At 44.4% G+C, this 17,038-nt stretch overlaps 1 protein-coding gene across 5 annotated transcripts in view; it reads left to right on the top strand.

The window, feature by feature from the left end:
• LOC138582116 (zinc finger protein 154-like) overlaps window positions 1–17,038 on the top strand; it is a 282,557-nt gene that overhangs the window by 205,232 nt on the left and 60,287 nt on the right. For all 5 annotated transcript variants that reach the window (XM_069653101.1, XM_069653099.1, XM_069653102.1 and 2 more), the window contains one exon: window positions 3,426–3,536. In XM_069653101.1, coding sequence (XP_069509202.1) covers window positions 3,426–3,536 — 111 coding nt within the window. The remainder of the gene's footprint in view (window positions 1–3,425; window positions 3,537–17,038) is intronic.

Raw genomic sequence — 17,038 nt, 5'->3', positions numbered from 1 at the left:
CATGAACATTTGTCTCCCAAAATACATTTCAAATGGCGCTTTATCTCTCTATAGAGACTGGCATGGTAAATGATTTAAGCTGCTCTTTACTAGTGGCACATGGTCTGTCCCATTGAAAGGATGTATTTTGTCAGGCATAATTTATGGAGTGATTACACCATTGGTGTCTGGACAAAGTGGATTAGAAAAATGCAGCTCGGATCCCCAAGCCACTAAAGCCACTCAGGCCTTTTTCAGGGCCTTCCCTCTGAGAGTTGGACCATTTTCATCATGGAATGGCAGAGTTGCTGTCATGGCTATTACACCTGTAGTGCCTCTATGATTGATTTGCAGTCTGCTTTCTTCTGAGAGATCATCCAGGTGAACCTTGTGCAGGAATCTACTATCATTAAAATGTATTTGTACTTATTTATTGCTGACCTATGTGGTCTAAATATTGAATCTCGGAAGGAGAATTTGCTTTTCTTAAAGGCGCTTCCTTTGACTTTCTACTGTGATTCACAGTCATCTGTCACAATTTGCTATGTATATTTTAACCTCTTTTCTCAAACCAGGCCACCAATATCTATCAGGAAGCAGCTTTGTGGTTGCAGGAATCCCAAAATGGGTAGATTCAAGTCCAGCGTGAGTGGTAGATATTTGACAGAGAAGATAATAAACACATTAACAACACACCAGCTAATTAAATACACAGACTATGCAGACTTTTAGTTAGAAGGGTCCCTGTGACAATGAGGACCGAAGTTTATATGCAATTGTATTTGCAGCAGTGTTCAATTTTAGGTATTTTAGGTATGCCTTTTCAAAAGGTAAAGAGTGGGGTCTTATTTGTCACAGCTGAATATATTCGTTTTTGGGTACGACACTGTACAACCAGACGTTTGGACGCTTTCTGGTGTTGAATCTGGTTTTGAGGTGGTCCAACTGGTGCAATGGGATTCAGTAATGCAGTGCGGTGCAACAATCCGCTGTGGCACCTTGCTCAAAGAAGCTTTGGACAGGGACCCAATGTTTGGGCCGGTGTAGCTCGCAAGCATTCAAAACGGTTTGAAATTACAGGGTGAGCCAAAGGCAGCTTCTTTCGTTCCCTCTGGTGTTTGAGGCCCTACCCAGGGTCTCTGAGGAAAGGTCTGTCCTTTCCAGCCAGGAAGGGTTCCGGAGACAGTTGCCGGATTCGTCACTTGCAGGCAGAGCCCCCAGTACCAGCCTTCAAGCAGCATACATTCTTTTCAACTGCTGGTCCTTGATGTGCTGCCGGATCCTGTACTCAGTCACTGAGAAAAGATGAGTCAATCTTCTGACCTTTCCAGCCAGGAAAGTTTACGGGGCCATTTGCCACTTCCACAGGCAGTCTTGGGCAATCTTGGGAGGATAGCTCTGTGGCAACGTGCTCGCCTTGGAAACAGGACGACACGAAGCAACACAGGTTCGTTCCTTGTGTCCGGCTTAGAAATCTCTGGGTATTAAGCACGTTTTAAATATGCCACTAAGACATATTCCTGTAGCATCGCCTCAATGCCCCTGGGCTGTGTGAGCGCTTTAAAAATGCAAATAAATAAAATAAATAAAAATAAATTGTACAAGAAGGAGGCAGTCTATGAGGAACATACCATTCGGGAGCAGAACAAAGTGGAAACCGGTGGAGAACATAAGGAATGGCTTGACCACGGAAGCCTACTGCCCCAACACCCAGAAGGAAATCACAGAACGCAGTGGTGGAAGACCAAGCCAAGCAGTTTCATGAGTAAAATACCCCACACAAAGGAGGGACGAATGCTGGCAGAACTCCCCATGGCATACGCTGAGGGGAGCAGGAATAGAGAAACCAAGAGACAGTGATCAGCCTTGGGAACCGCAGCAGGCCCACGGTGCTTATCTAGAGAAACGCCGTCACATGCCTGATAACCAGCTTTCTAATGTGTGGACTCATCACCGGCCAAAATACAACATGGGTATATAAAGGGGGCGTAGCCTATGGACATGGTCATGACGGGGGAGTGGTCTGAACTTGGGAGAGTAGGGGAAAGGAGGGGAGGAGAACAAGGGGAAGGTAATTCCCAGTGCCAATCTTGATATGGTGAGAGATCTAAAAGCCCACGAGAAGATGGCGTGCTTGTTTTGCTTTCCTTGCAGCAATCTGCAGAAGGAAGAACAACTAGGAAAATAACACACCTAGGCCTATTAAGGACAACACACCCCAGAGATGCTAGAGAACCACCTGTAAACACTCAACATAATCACTCCTTCAGGAAAAAATGAGGTAATTTGGGAATAACCCAGAGGCATTTGCCAACAACTATTAGAAAATGTTGGCTACGTACTCCCAAACCAACACAACAGTTTACTGCCTCTTTTTTTTTCCAAAGGTGGCGCGACAGAGGCCCTTTCTCATAGCATAAAATGACAATTACCCCAATCTATGCACTCCTTCAGTGTTCAAACAGTACTGGTCAGTAATCATCAATGTTGATTGTATTTTTAATTCCATTAAAAGGGAAAGAAACTCAGCAATACCAATACGATCTACAATTACATAATACAATCCACTCAATGTGCTTATGTTAGTAAGGTGTGTGAGTTATTGCTCATTCAAAAAACATAACTCATGGATGTGCCCCCAACTGTATGGCCATCAGTTTCGCCGACTGTATGGCCGTCAGTTTTGCCCTGCAAGGGCTTTTACAAGGCAATTGCATACTTTTCAAAGCTTTTACTGGCTCATAGAAACACTGAATAATTTGTTGAATAATTTGTGTTAAACCAGTAATCCTTAATCAAATCTTGATACACGCAAACAATGTTGACAGCCTCCAAAAGAACAATCTGCTTCTTTTTTGGTTATTACTATTGTACACTTGCGTCCATGTTCAGAAAGAGCATCTTCTAGAACAGTCTAGCAAATGACTATCACCTATAGTACTTCATATTAGAGAAGATCTGACGCTAACCTAAATGTGCTTTCCCTTTCTAGTACCAGTCTGAATGTGTAGGAGATGTTGGTGCCCGGCGTCCATCTTGGCATAACCAAATAATGTGATTGGTGAAAGGTTGAGAATGAATCCCAATTACTGGTAATGGTCTGGGCAACCTTTTTAAACCTCCATTTTTGAGTCAGTCTGCGCCACTGTAGAAGGGGGATCAGCCATATCCAAACCAGTATTGGTACTCCATTCCCGTTGCACAGACATGCAAGCAATCCCAGACTTGTTCTAGCCTTTTGTAGAATCCACCTCAGTGGCATGTATATTCTATACAATACTTCTACTTAATGCAACTCGCTGGTGGTGCTCGATTTTACCACGGAAGCTGTATTGGTTGTAAGGTTTCTTATTTCTCATTGCACTTATGGCAGGACCTCGATTGCATTTGCTCATTGCACTTGCATATGTAGATTCATTCTTCTTTTCTCATTGCTTGTTAAACAGGACCTGTTATTGCCACCTCTGTATTTTCATTGAGAGCTAAAGTGAAGGAAGATGTGCGTGTCATAGACCGGAAGGACTCTGGCAGAAGACGTAGCATGGATCAATCCCCAGGTGAGTGAGAATTGCAAACGTGCTTAAGCAGGGATGTAACAGTAAAGGCGCCTTCTCACATGCACACGCGCACTAACACATACACAGTGATGGTATGTTTTGCAATCTAGATCAAGTAGGCGGTTATACCTTGTAATTAAAGCAACACGAATGAACAATGCTAGGTATTCCTATAGGCTTTGTTCAATTTCAAGTGGGATGAATTGATGAGGGAAAGCACATTGTCATGTGCAGAATTCAGCCGTTAGGCTGATTTTCTCATTGCCACGCCACTCACACATTTCACAACCTTGGAGGAACCTCCAGTGGTTGCCCGTACAACAGAGGTAAGACCTTCTGCTTGATGGTTAGGTGCATCCAAGGGATTGCCCCGAGATACCGTGTGTCAGAAATCTCGGTCAATCAACCGGAACGTTGTCTTCGGTCATCACGACAACAGTTATTGGTGGTTCCTCAGTCAAATTCTGTGACCTGGGGCGATAGACGTTTTTCCTGTGCAGGGCCAAGACCTTGGAATGCCTTACCCTACGAACTCCGTAATACTGAGTCCTTGTTTGACTTCAGGAAAAAATTGAAAACCTATCTTTTTAACTAAATTAGTAGACATTGCTGGCTTTCGGGTTCTGTGCTGTTACTACATCTGCGCCCAGATGCAACCTTCTTTGCCCAGTTCCCCTGTGTATATACGCTCTACAAATGTAAAATATATGCATACATACATGTCAGAATTGTATCTGGTACTCTGTTCATGCTCAACTCCTGATTTTGACACAGGTTGCCTGTTGGCTTTCTTGCAATCACCGCCGTTCTGAAGACCGATTATCTGTTTTTAGTTTGATAGATAGTCCAGCTGAGTGGCATCACCAGTTCTTCAGTGGAGAGTTTGATAAGGGCTCCTATGTGAGCTTGCCGGTAACAGTGCTAATTCCTCCACATGGAATTACAATTACCACCAGTAGTAATTGGTGATTCACCACCCGATTGTGAGATTTTGTTTCCTCCAATTCTGATGTCCCATAGTACTTCGTTGGGGGATGGGGTATTTCCTCCAGTGATAATACCACCTATGGAAACGCTTCCATTGTTTAGGAGGAAGTGTCTTCATGCATCTGATGAAGTTATTACCCTCATATGGGTTTACTAAATCAGGAGGACTGAACAATAATAAATTCCTGTTGTTTTTGTCATTCCTTGAAAACTTGTAATGATGACCTAAATGGTTTAGAATGTCAGCATCTACTAGTCCGTTTCACCAGATATTGTCTCATATACCAAAGCAATGCATTATTTCATCAGTCTAATATGCACACGGTGATTACCACTTGCCGTAATATGGCCTATTGTATATTTACGGCATGTAGCATTCCACTGGTAAATCACCATATTTTAAGGTGAAATAGCTCAAGTATGTTACTCAACTTTTATCAGCTCCCCTGGGGTGGAGGAATATTACATCCCGCTTTTGCAATGTAATGTACAGAAAAGGGGGTCAAATATGACCTTTTTCTGCGTTATAAAAAATGTGCAGTTGTATAATACGGTACTGTGCATAATCCCTTTCTATCGTCAAAATGGAGGTGAAGTGGAAAACCTAATGCACAGGGATTGTTTTGAAATGATGGTGGATACAGTATCTAGTATTTATGGCAATCAATTACTGGCAACTCGGCTATTTCCCATAATTTGGCAGATTTCAAACATTACTACATACCACAATGGTAACTGTCAGGAACTGTAAATGGAAAGTTTGGAAGCGCTGGAAGCATTGACTTCCTCGCGCTCTAGTCCTCACCCATTATGGTTGCCGTGCCTTTAAATTCTAGCTCCTCCCACAAACCGATGCGTTGTATCTGTACACTACGCTCCGGTTCGATTGGAACTTCGTTCGTCAATTTTCCTCCCTGCCGATCCTCCTCTGCTACTGCCTTTTTCCCTGTGCCTACCTTCTGTGCTCGCCTTTATTATCCTCCCGGGTTTCCTGTTTCCTGGCTCTTGCTACTTCCACCTTGTATAAAATTATATCTCCTGGTCTGTTCTAACGGCTCCGCCTTGCCTGAGCTACTGCCTCCTACGTTTCCCGCGGAAGCATTCTATTTATTTGGCTTCGTGCTTTCTGACTTTCGGCTTCTCTGCACTCTACACTTCTCGTTTGCTACTTACTTACGCTCTGCAGGCATATTCCTTACTTTCCTGCTTGTTGCCTGGGTATTTTCTTGCACTCTATTTCTATACTTACTCCTTCCTACTATCTTGTCACTGTTATTTACGGGCATTCCTGTCTATTCTTTCATTCCTTAAGATTTATTATTTGTTAATTTGGGTTCCTGTTTCTTTCCTCTGAGTGCCTCTATTGTGTTTTCAATTTGAAAGGATTCCCCCTTCTCCCTACTGTCACTGCCGATCTTTACAGACTCTCTCCACCAGAGCTGGAATCCGACTTCCTTCAGGTTCAGCTGAAAACAGAACTCCATTGCCTTGTGAAGGGAACTCACAACTCCCTAATAGAACCCATCTGGAAACAGGATTTTTTCTGCCTTCGTGCTTTTTCCCTGGCATTAGGACTGGCCCCCTGGGGGTCCCCACGGACAGGGTTCCATCTCTGCCAAGGTGACCTCCGGAGGGGCCATACCCTATCTACATGAAAAGAAAGTCAAGATACCAAAGGACAAGACTCCTATAAGGAGGAAGGACCGTAAGAAGACGGAGTGGAATCCTAAGGAATCCGCCCCAGAAGATTCAGGTGAGGAGGAAGGTGAGAAGGCCTCTAATCTTGACAGCATACAACGCCCAATATCTACCATGGCATCGTTAGAGCAATTGTAACACTCAAACAACAGAAGGTAAAGTAATTATAGAGTTATTCCTATAGCTAGGACACTAGCCAAACATTTAAATGACCCTATCTGTGCATAATCTCGTACCAATTGAATAGGGGCCCTAGTTGGTGCTGCTGGGCCGGCTACAAGTGGTGTAGAGAACTTGTCCCTAAACTCTCTAAAACACTTTCCTGGTGTCTAGTACGTGCACACAGATTGGAGGTCGATTTTTTAATTTTTAATTTGTCGCCCCCAATGTGTGTGTCTTATCATAAAAACACAAGCACACAACACTCAAAGCAACTGATAAAGAGAACAGTTGTCAGTGGGAGAGATTTTTATAAAAACAAGGGGCAAATCGCATATTCCTTGCTAGACCAAACTTTAGGTGAAAACACAATGTGTGTGGATAAAAAGTTTAATTTCTTTAAACAAGCCCTTAGTTTTCTTTATAAGGGGATGAAGGTCTGGGCTATCCACCAGGCCTAATGAATAGTCAACTGGTTTCAGCGGGATTCTCTAGTGGCCGCTTTCTTCAGGACGAATACTTTTTCAATTCTTGTATTCTTTAACAATATCTTCAGCACTGTGAAGTATTAGAGGGTGTCTTCTAGGGTCCAAGACTGGATAGGGTAATTGATTCCTAGTCCTATACGTACAAAAGACAAGAAAGAAGGGGACTGGTATCAGTCGCAAGTACTAACTGGTCTATTTTAAAAAACGAAAACTTCTGGGAGTACCACCCCTGGGAGATAATGGTCATCATACCTCTGTGGTGGAGTCCCAGGCTTGGTAATGAAGTGTGTATCTTCAATGGTCTCCACTGTAGCAGAAATTCTTTTTTCTTTTTTTCTCTTTTGATCCGGTCAGGGGATCTATTCGGTTATCTCTCATTACTCCTATCCCTGTGGTCAAACAATAGACCTATGCAAATTTTTAATTGATTTTGTCTAGAACACCATTACACTATCATCTTCTGGAGTCTCGTTTCTTGTTTAAGAAACAACTCAAGTTGTGCTATGTACTATGGAGATCTACCTCCTAGGTTTTCCTATAAAAATGCTGTCCATAAGTTAATGGCTAAATTATTTCCCAAATGGCCTCTGCTGTTTATCCCCAGAGTCTAATACACCCTCCAATGGCTTCTTTTCAGCATACTGCGCGTGAATATGGCTTACCTCTAAGTGCTGGTCTGTCCGTTTTCAAAGCGTGTCCGGTACTCCGACATCTTGTTTTTGGCGTGTTTTTGTGTCCTGGTGCATGGGCACGTGATCAGCGCTGTTGTATCACGTGATCGCGTAATCGCGTCACTTGTATCTGGCCCAGCCGTAACGATTCGCTGCAGGGCTATGTTTTTCTAAGTGGGCGGCTCCCCGTGTGTCGGCGGCTTGAGGCCGCCTGGGATATGTCGTAAATCACCATTCTTATTATCATATGTGCAGAGTTCCGTTTCAGCGTGTCTATTAGCCGGGCTATAATTGCAGCTGGCCGCGTGACTCAATTGCATCATATTGTGAAATTCTTATCGCGTTAGGAAAGGTGCGGTTTTGTCATGTGGTCGCATCTATGGTGTCCATGAACTAACAGCCAACGTGGTTCAATTTCGTACCGTGTTGTTAGAAAGACAACCAGATTTTTCGAAGGGGGACGCGTCCATGCCATGGACACGACAAAAGGGATGCTTGGGAATTGTAGTGCATATGGGAGGTAGATGTTCCAAAGTGTTTCAGCCAGACGGTTTGTTTGGATTTTTCAGATGCCCCTGTAAATTGTGTGGGGAGCAGCCAGGGATTGCTCAAGAGAGGAGATTTCAGTATTACTGCAATGCTGGATCTCCTTCTTGTCATTTATACCAACCTCCTTTTTGTCACTGGGCAAGGTGAGCGGATAGGGATTACTGCAAACGAGAGTATGCTCAAAGGAAAGAGTGGATACTGAGCCAGGTGTTCGATTGCTGCAGTTTATTTTACGGTTGGCAACTCGATGAGTCCATCATTATAGAACTGCCAAGGTTTGCCAGCAGATCGCCTCATTCAGGCCAATTAGATGGCTGCGGGTTCTGTATATCCACTGTTGTTCTCTTTTTAATAAGAGGGCTGTGATATTACCACCTCTTTTGGATACTTTTACCTTTTCTATTATGGTCCACATAAGATCATCTGCAGTGTGGTGTTTTTCAATATAATGTTCCACCAAAGGGGCCGTTCTCTTTTGTGTCCTGATGTTGGAACGATGCTCCCCTATTCGTATTTGTATGGCCCGTGTCGTCATCCCAATGTATTTCTTATTACAGGGGCATTGTATGAGGTACACTACATTGGTAGAGTTACAGTTGGTCAAGTTTCTCTATTCCCAAGGATATTTCCAGCCTGTGTCTACGGCTGTGGTACGTTGTGTGTATTTACACACAGTGCAGGTTCCACATGGTGTGTGTCCCTGAGGTTTCGCTGTATTCCAGAGAGTGTTTGTACCCACAGTAGGTGGTGATTCTTGATAAGTATGTACTAGTGAATCTCTTAGATTTTTTCTCCTCCTTATAGCAAACTGTGGTTCTGGTAGTTGCTGTTCATCCACATTGAGTATGTGCCAGGCCTTCCGAATTTCTTTTTTTAGGCGATTAATGATTGGAGAATGACTGAATACTGCTGTGATGGTTTTATCGTCTTTTTCTTTTTTTTTTATGCACTACAATTCCCAAGCATCCCTTTTGTCGTGTCCATGGCATGGACGCGTCCCCCTTCGAAAAATCTGGTTGTCTTTCTAACAACACGGTACGAAATTGAACCATGTTGGCTGTTAGTTCATGGACACCATAGATGCGACCACACGACAAAACCGCACCTTTCCTAACGCGATAAGAATTTCACAATATGATGCAATTGAGTCACGCGGCCAGCTGCAATAATAGCCCGGCTAATAGACACGCTGAAATGAATTAGGGACACACGGAACTCTGCACATATGATAATAAGAATGGTGATTTACTACATATCCCAGACGGCCTCAAGCCGCCGACACACGGGGAGCCGCCCACTTAGAACATAGCACTACTTGAGTTGTTTCTTAAACAAGAAAAGAGACTCCAGAAGATGATAGTGTAATGGTGTTCTAGACAAAATCAATTAAAAATGTGCATATGTCTATTGTTTGACCACAGGGATAGGAGTAAGGAGAGATAACTGAATAGATCCCCTTACCGGATCAAAAGAGAAAAAAAGAATTTCCGCTACGGTGGAGACCATTGAAGCTACACACTTCATTACTAAGCCTGGGACTCCACCACAGAGGTATGATGATCATTATCTCCCACAGGTGGTACTCCCAGAAGTTTTAGTTTTTTTTTAAAATAGACCAGTTAGTACTTGAGACTGATACCAGTCACCTTCTTTCTTGTCTTTTGTCCGTATAGGACTAGGAATCAATTACCCTATCCAGTCTTGGACCCTAGAAGACACCCTCTAATACTTCACAGTGCTGAAAATATTGTTAAAGAATACAAGAATTGAAAAAGTATTTGTCCTGAAGAAAGCGGCCACTAGAGAATCCCGCTGAAACCGGTTGACTATTCAAAGGCCTGGTGGATAACCCAGACCTTCATCCCCTTATAAAGAAAACTAAGGGCTTGTTTAAAGAAATTAAACCTGTTATCCACACACATTGTGTTTTCACCTAAAGTTTGGGCTAGCAAGGAATATGCGATTTGCCCCTTGTTTTTATAAAAACCTCTCCCACTGACAACTGTTCTCTTTATCAGTTGCTTTGGGTGTTGTGTGCTTGTGTTTTTATGATAAGACACACACACTGGGGGCGACTAATTAAAAATAAAAAAAATCGACCTCCAATCTGTGTGCACGTACTAGACACCAGGAAAGTGTTTTAGAGGGTTTAGGGACAAGATCTCTACACCAGTTGTAGCCGACCCAGCAGCACCAACTAGGGCCCCTATTCAATTGGTACGAGATTATGCACAGATAGGGTCATTTAAATGTTTGGCTAGGGACTTAGCTATAGGAATAACTCTATAATTACTTTACCTTCTGTTGTTTGAGTGTTACAATAATTTGGCATAAGCAGGAGGGAACTGCCTTTAAACTCCCCTTTGTGGTTACTCAATCGTTAGAGCAATATCAAGAATTGGTAGCAGCGATGCAGAACCTTACTATGGAGGTCCATGCTTTGAGAACAGAGAACATAGCCCTCCGACAACAGGTTGTGTTGCATCGTGATGACAGGGGAGACCTGCCTACGATGCCGCTCTCCTTTGGCAAATATGTTGGACACCCGGGAGGGCTGAAGGACTTTCTTGACGCATGTAAGATGTATTTCCCCTTTCGGCCTCATGCTTACGAGACTGCTAGATCCAAGGTCGGGTTCATCATTGCCAACCTAATGGGTAATGCTCTCTCATGGGCTACACCGTTAGTCACCCAAAATCGGGTCGTCTCCGGTGACAATGATTGTTTTACGGAGGTGTTCAAAGAACGTTCCGACCGACCTGAAGTCTTCTATTCATCTCTAGAAGCTATCCTAGATGTCAGCCAGGGAAACACTGACGTCCAAACCTATCCATCTCGTTTCCAGAGGCTGGCAGCCAAGGCAGATTGGCCTGATTCCGCTCAGCAAACAATCTACAGACGGGGCCTTTGTCATGAAATCAAGGATGAGCTGGCCCGAGTGGTTAGACCCACATCTTTTCAGGTACTGGTGACATTGTCTCTTCAGATTGAGTTCTGTCTACAAGAGAGACGATTAGAAAGAAGACAAACCAGAGGCTTTCCACAACCAACCAGTCTTCCCTCTCCTGTTCCTTCCACCAGAACTACCCATCCTCCAGATGAACCTATGCAGATCGGGGCTGCCCGAGGACCTCAGACTCAAGCAAAAAGAAGGAGAAGACGAGATGCTGGATTGTGTATGTATTGTGGCTCCTCGAAGCACTTATTGAGAGATTGTCCTGAGGTCCCACCTCAAAGACAGGGAAACTTCAACCCCCGATCTACAGCAAGGGAAGTTTCGGGGGAAGTAACAAGCACCCTTGCAACTACACAAGAGCAGTAAGCACTCCGGATGATAACAGCCTAATGGTGTTTCGAGTTGACTTGTGGCTGTCCGATGCAGGTCCCACAGAGGTGTTCGCCATGCTTGACTGTGGAGCAGCAGGGAATTTCATCGACTCCAAGTGGGCAACGGAACATCTTGTTCCCACAATATCCAAGGCCACTCCTACTCCGGTGGAAGGGGTGGACGGGAAGCCCTTATCTTCTGTACCCATTACCAAGGAAACCATTCCGTTGAGAATGAGGTTAGGCCATCACGAGGAGTTCCTGGTATTTGACCAGATCAGAGCAGCTCATTTTCCGTTGGTCATTGGCATTCCTTGGTTAAGGAGGCACAACCCTCAAATTGATTGGACGGCTAACAAGGTGGTCTTCAATTCTGCATTCTGTAAATCACACTGCATGAGCTTGTCTTTGACCCCCAACACCCTAGTGTATGACTGAAGCAGTACTCCAGATCCAATCACAGTGGCCTCAGTTCCCATCCATTATCAAGAATTCTCAGAGGTGTTCCTGGATGCTGTTCCCCGTCAACTCCCGCCTCATAGAACCGAGGATTGCCGTATAGACCTGATACCTGAGGCGGTGGTTCCTTTTGGGAGGATGTACCCTTTGTCTCTACCAGAGAGGAAGGTGCCGAGAGAATACCTCGACGCAAATCTTCAAAACGGACTCATCCAAGAGTCCAGATCTGCTTGTGAGGCTTCCTTGTTCTTCATTCCCAAAAAGGACTCAGCAGAGCTGCGCCCTTGTATAGACTACAGGGGACTAAACAAGGTTACCATTCGGGATAGATATCCCATGCCTTTGATTCGGGACATCTTGGAGGCAGTACATGGGGCAGTGTTCTTTACCAAGCTTGACTTGAGAGGGGCTTATCACCTCTTGAGAATCAGGCAAGGGGACGAGTGGAAGATGGCGTTCCATACCCCTTTTGGACTCTTTGAATACCGAGTGATGCCATTTGGTCTTGTGAACGCACCGGCCAGCTTCCAGAGGTACATGGACAAGGTTTTCGCAGATATGCTGTTTGTTTCGGTGGTAGTGTATCTGGATGATATCCTCATCTTTTCCAAGACTCTATCTGAGCACAGGTCACTGGTCAGACTAGTCTTACAGCGTCTGCAATCCCATCATCTACTGGTAAAGCCGGAAAAAGGCTCATTTGAAGCTACGTCCGTGTCCTACCTGGGATATATATTATCCAAGGAAGGTATCGAGATGGATTCCAATAAGGTAAGGGCGATCAGAGAATGGAGAAATCCTGTCAATGTCAAAGAACTCCAAAGCTTCCTAGGATTGGCCAATTTTTATCGGAGGTTCATTCCCAACTTTTCAAACAAGGTACTCACTGACCTCTCTATTGAAGAAGGGAGTCAAGTTCGTATTTGATGAAGGGCCCCAAAGAGCCTTCTGTTTTCTAAAGGAATGTTTTTCTACAGCCCCCATCCTGGTCCAACCGGATCCGAACCGACCCTACATTCTGGAGACAGACGCTTCTACAGGGGATGTGGGAGCAGTTCTACTTCAAAGGTCAGAAGACGACTATGAACATCCAGTAGCTTATTACTCCAAAACACTGACCAGTAGTGAACGCAACTATTCAGTCATAGAAAAGGAGCTGTTGGCTATCAAGTTGGCCTGCCAAGAGTGGAGACATCTTTTACAGGGAGCTACTCATCCGTTTACTATTAGAACAGACCACCGTAACCTTCGGGTTTTACAACAGTTGGAATGTTCTAATGCCAGGCATGCCAGATGGGCGTATTTTGTTTTACAATATGATTTCGTAATCACATACTCACCTGGTACAGAAAACATGAAGGCTGACGCCTTGTCAAGAAGTCTTGGGGATACTTCTGGTTCCTACACAGGACACAATTTGGTTTTCCCAAATCTCACAGTGTTGGCTTCAACTGTTTCATTCCTTCAAGACCTAATTCCACAGTATCAGATGGGCACTGAGCTTCCGTCGACTGTCATTCAGGATAAGGACGGATTGTGTTATCATGAAGGAGCTCTCTACGTACCCACTAAGAAGCTACAGAAACAAATACTTTCTTGGTGTCATGACACCCCTTTAACTGGACATTCCAGAATTAGGAAGACATTTGATCTGCTACGGAGGGGTTTCTGGTGGCCGACCTTAAGAAGAGACGTAGCCCAGTACGTTTCCACTTGTTTGGTTTGTGCTTCTAACAAACACCGAACAGGAAGACCTCTGGGGTTACTGCAGCAAAATTCCTTACCGGACCGTCCTTGGGAACACATCTGTACCGATTTTATAGTAGACCTCCCTCCGTCATATGGCATGACAACAATCATGGTGACAGTTGACTCATTCAGCAAGCTTGCCCACTTTTCGGCCTTCAAACAGGTTCCTTCAGCCTCCGAAATGGCCGCAACTTTTCTTCAGGACATAGTCCGTCTACATGGTTTGCCCAGGACCATAGTGTGGGACCGAGGACCCCAATTCACCTCTAAATTCTGGGCTTCTCTCTGCCAAGTTCTAGGGATTCACAAGGTTCTCTCTTCAGGATACCACCCGCAGAGCAATGGCCAAACTGAAAGATTAAATGCCAGCCTAGAACAATACCTCAGGTGTTTTCGCAGTCCGCAACAAGAAGAATGGTATTGTTTCCTCCCACAGGCAGAATTTGCCTATAATAACTCTCTCCATACCTCGATCCAGATGAGTCCTTTCTATTGTACTTATGGATTTCATCCTCAACATTTACCCTGGCTCAGTCCTCCTCCTACCAAAGTTCCGGCTCTAGATGGGGTTTTACAGGACCTGCAGGAGGTACACAGACTCGCTAAGGAAGCACACCAAGCGAGTCAACTTACACACAAGAAATGGGCAGACAAGGGTCGTACTGTCAATCCGAGCTGGAAAATAGGGCAACTAGTCTGGTTGTCCACCAGATTTCTCCCCAGATGGGCTAATAAGGGGAAGTTCTCCTCTCGATTCCTTGGGCCATTTCCCATTCTGCAACAGATTAACCTTGTAGCATTTAAACTCAAGCTACCAGAATATCTCAGGAAGGTGCATCCAGTCTTCCATGACTCCCTTCTCAAAGAACATAAGGAGGACCCTTTTAAGAGGCCTGTGTTCAGAACGCGTGCTCAAGTGAGCCCTGCACCTGAAGAATATGAGGTGTCCCATCTTGTTGATTCCAGATACCGCAAGGGGCGGTTGCACTATTTGGTTCATTAGAAGGGTTATCCAGTGGAAGAGAGGACATGGGAACCTGTGAGCCATATACATGCCCAACGCCTAGTGCAAAGGTTCCATCGACTTCATCCGGGCAAACCGGGGGGTCCCCCGAGAAGACGGGGGTATACTGTCAGGAACTGTGAATGGAAAGTTTGGAAGTGCTGGAAGCATTGACTTGCGCGCGCTCTAGTCCTCACCCAATATGGTGGCCGTGCCTTTAAATTCTGGCTCCTCCCACAAACTGATGCGTTGTATCTGTACACTACGCTCCGGTTCGTGTGGAACTTCGTTCGTGAATTTTCCTCCCTCCCAATCCTCCTCTGCTGCTGCCTTTTTCCCTGTGCCTACCTTCTGTGCTCACCTTTATTATCCTCCCGGGTTTCCTGTTTCCTGGCTCTTGCTACTTCCACTTTGTATAAAATTATATCTCCTCGTCTGTTCTAACGGCTCCGCCTTGCCTGAGCTACTGCCTCCTACGTTTCTTGTTTCCCGCCGAAGCATTCTATTTATTTGGCTTCGTGCTTTCTGATTTTCGGCTTCTCTGCACTCTACACTTCTCGTTTGCTACTTACTTACGCTCTGCAGGCATATTCCTTACTTTCCTGCTTGTTGCCTGGGTATTTTCTTGCACTCTATTTCTATACTTACTCCTTCCTACTATCTTGTCACTGTTATTTACGGGCATTCCTGTCTATTCTTTCATTCCTTAAGATTTATTATTTGTTAATTTGGGTTCCTGTTTCTTTCCTCTGAGTGCCTCCATTGTGTTTTCAATTTGAAAGGATTCCTCCTTCTCCCTACTGTCACTGCCGAGCTTTACAAACTCTCTCCACCAGAGCTGGAATCCGACTTCCTTCAGGTTCAGCTGAAAACAGAACTCCATTGCCTTGTGAAGGGAACTCACAACTCCCTAATATAACCCATCTGGAAACAGGGTTTTTTCTGCCTTTGTGCTTTTTCCCTGGCATTAGGACTGGCCCCCTGGGGGTCCCCGCGGACAGGGTTCCATCTCTGCCAAGGTGGCCTCCGGAGGGGCCAGACCCTATCTACACGAAAAGAAAGTCAAGATACCAAAGGACAAGACTCCTATAAGGAGGAAGGACCGTAAGAAGATGGAGTCGAATCCTAAGGAATCCGCCACAGAAGATTCAGGTGAGGAGGAAGGGGAGAAGGCCTCTAATCTTGACAGTAACTACCTCATGTGGTAATTCTTTTTAAAGAATCAACCAACCTCATAATAAGGGCCATTATGATCTCTTGGTGAATCAATATGTTAGTCTGTTGAGAACAGTTCAGGGGGAAAGAACAATGAAGTTGGAAAGAATGATGGAGCTGTGAAAAAGAAAATGAGAGATTGTTATGAATAAAGGGAGAAATAGGGGGAGAGGGAAAGAAAGTAACTGAGGAAGATGGAAAAAAAACAAAAACCATGTTTTCCACATATGTCTTGCTTACCACAGCAGCTTCCATAATTTCCTTAGACTGTAAATAAAGGATTTTACTCTTAAGCATTTTAATGGTACTCATTTTGACCTCGGAAGAATCCAAAGCTGTGCTGGCCCTTCTGGCATTCAAACACCATTTCTGCATGGTCAACACAGATCACCCTGGAACACAGAGCAATCGAAAGCAGATTAACAAAAAGAAACACAGAAAGAGCATGAAATATCAGGAACATTAAAGAAGAAAAAAAACAGAAGCTAGACAAGAAGCTGACAAAAGGAAAGCAATGATGAAATACATATGGTGTAAGGAATCTAAATGGAAAAATGGAAGACCATAACAAAGAAAAGGAGCGGTAGATGAACAAGAGGACAGGTGGAGGGAGGACCGAAACAACAAGCTAAAAGAGCAACAATAACTAGGAAAAGGCATGTGAGAGTGAGTGTGTAAGAAACGGATTCATAAATATTGTGAAGGAGGGGCTAGGAAGGAAATGTGGAAAGAGGGAAAGTGGTAGAGATAATTACAGGCGTAACTGTAACTCTGACAGCTGGAGATGTAGGCAAAAGAAGGGCGCAGGTGGTGACGAGAGGTGACTGAGAGCGATTGAAGTGGGAGGAATACATGGGCAAATCTGGGGTGGCTGAATAAGAGTTAAAGCCGAGAAGAGATTCGGTGATGAGTAAATAAAGATGAGAGGAATATAAAAGTAAGACAGCTGAGGTAAGCAATAGAATATATGGGATAAAGTACCCCCTACCTTGTGTTGTGAGGTTATTGAAAGGAGTTCTGTGACCAAATAGAGTAACAAGGCTGATGGCAGCGATCCTTCATAAATTCACTAAACTCTGTGAATTGCAATATCCTTTTTACGTAGGGTAGGGGGTATTTTTTCTCCTTTAAAATACATGGCCCCACACTATCACCTTCTTTTGCTTCATCTAAAGTAAGTAAAATCTTCCAGTTGTT

Source organism: Ambystoma mexicanum, chromosome 3q (assembly GCF_040938575.1).
Source record: "Ambystoma mexicanum isolate Mex_15411 chromosome 3q, UKY_AmexF1_1, whole genome shotgun sequence".
Taxonomy (NCBI): domain Eukaryota; kingdom Metazoa; phylum Chordata; class Amphibia; order Caudata; family Ambystomatidae; genus Ambystoma; species Ambystoma mexicanum.
Note: the sequence above shows the minus strand (reverse complement) of the source record. Positions and strands in the feature narration are given on the sequence as shown.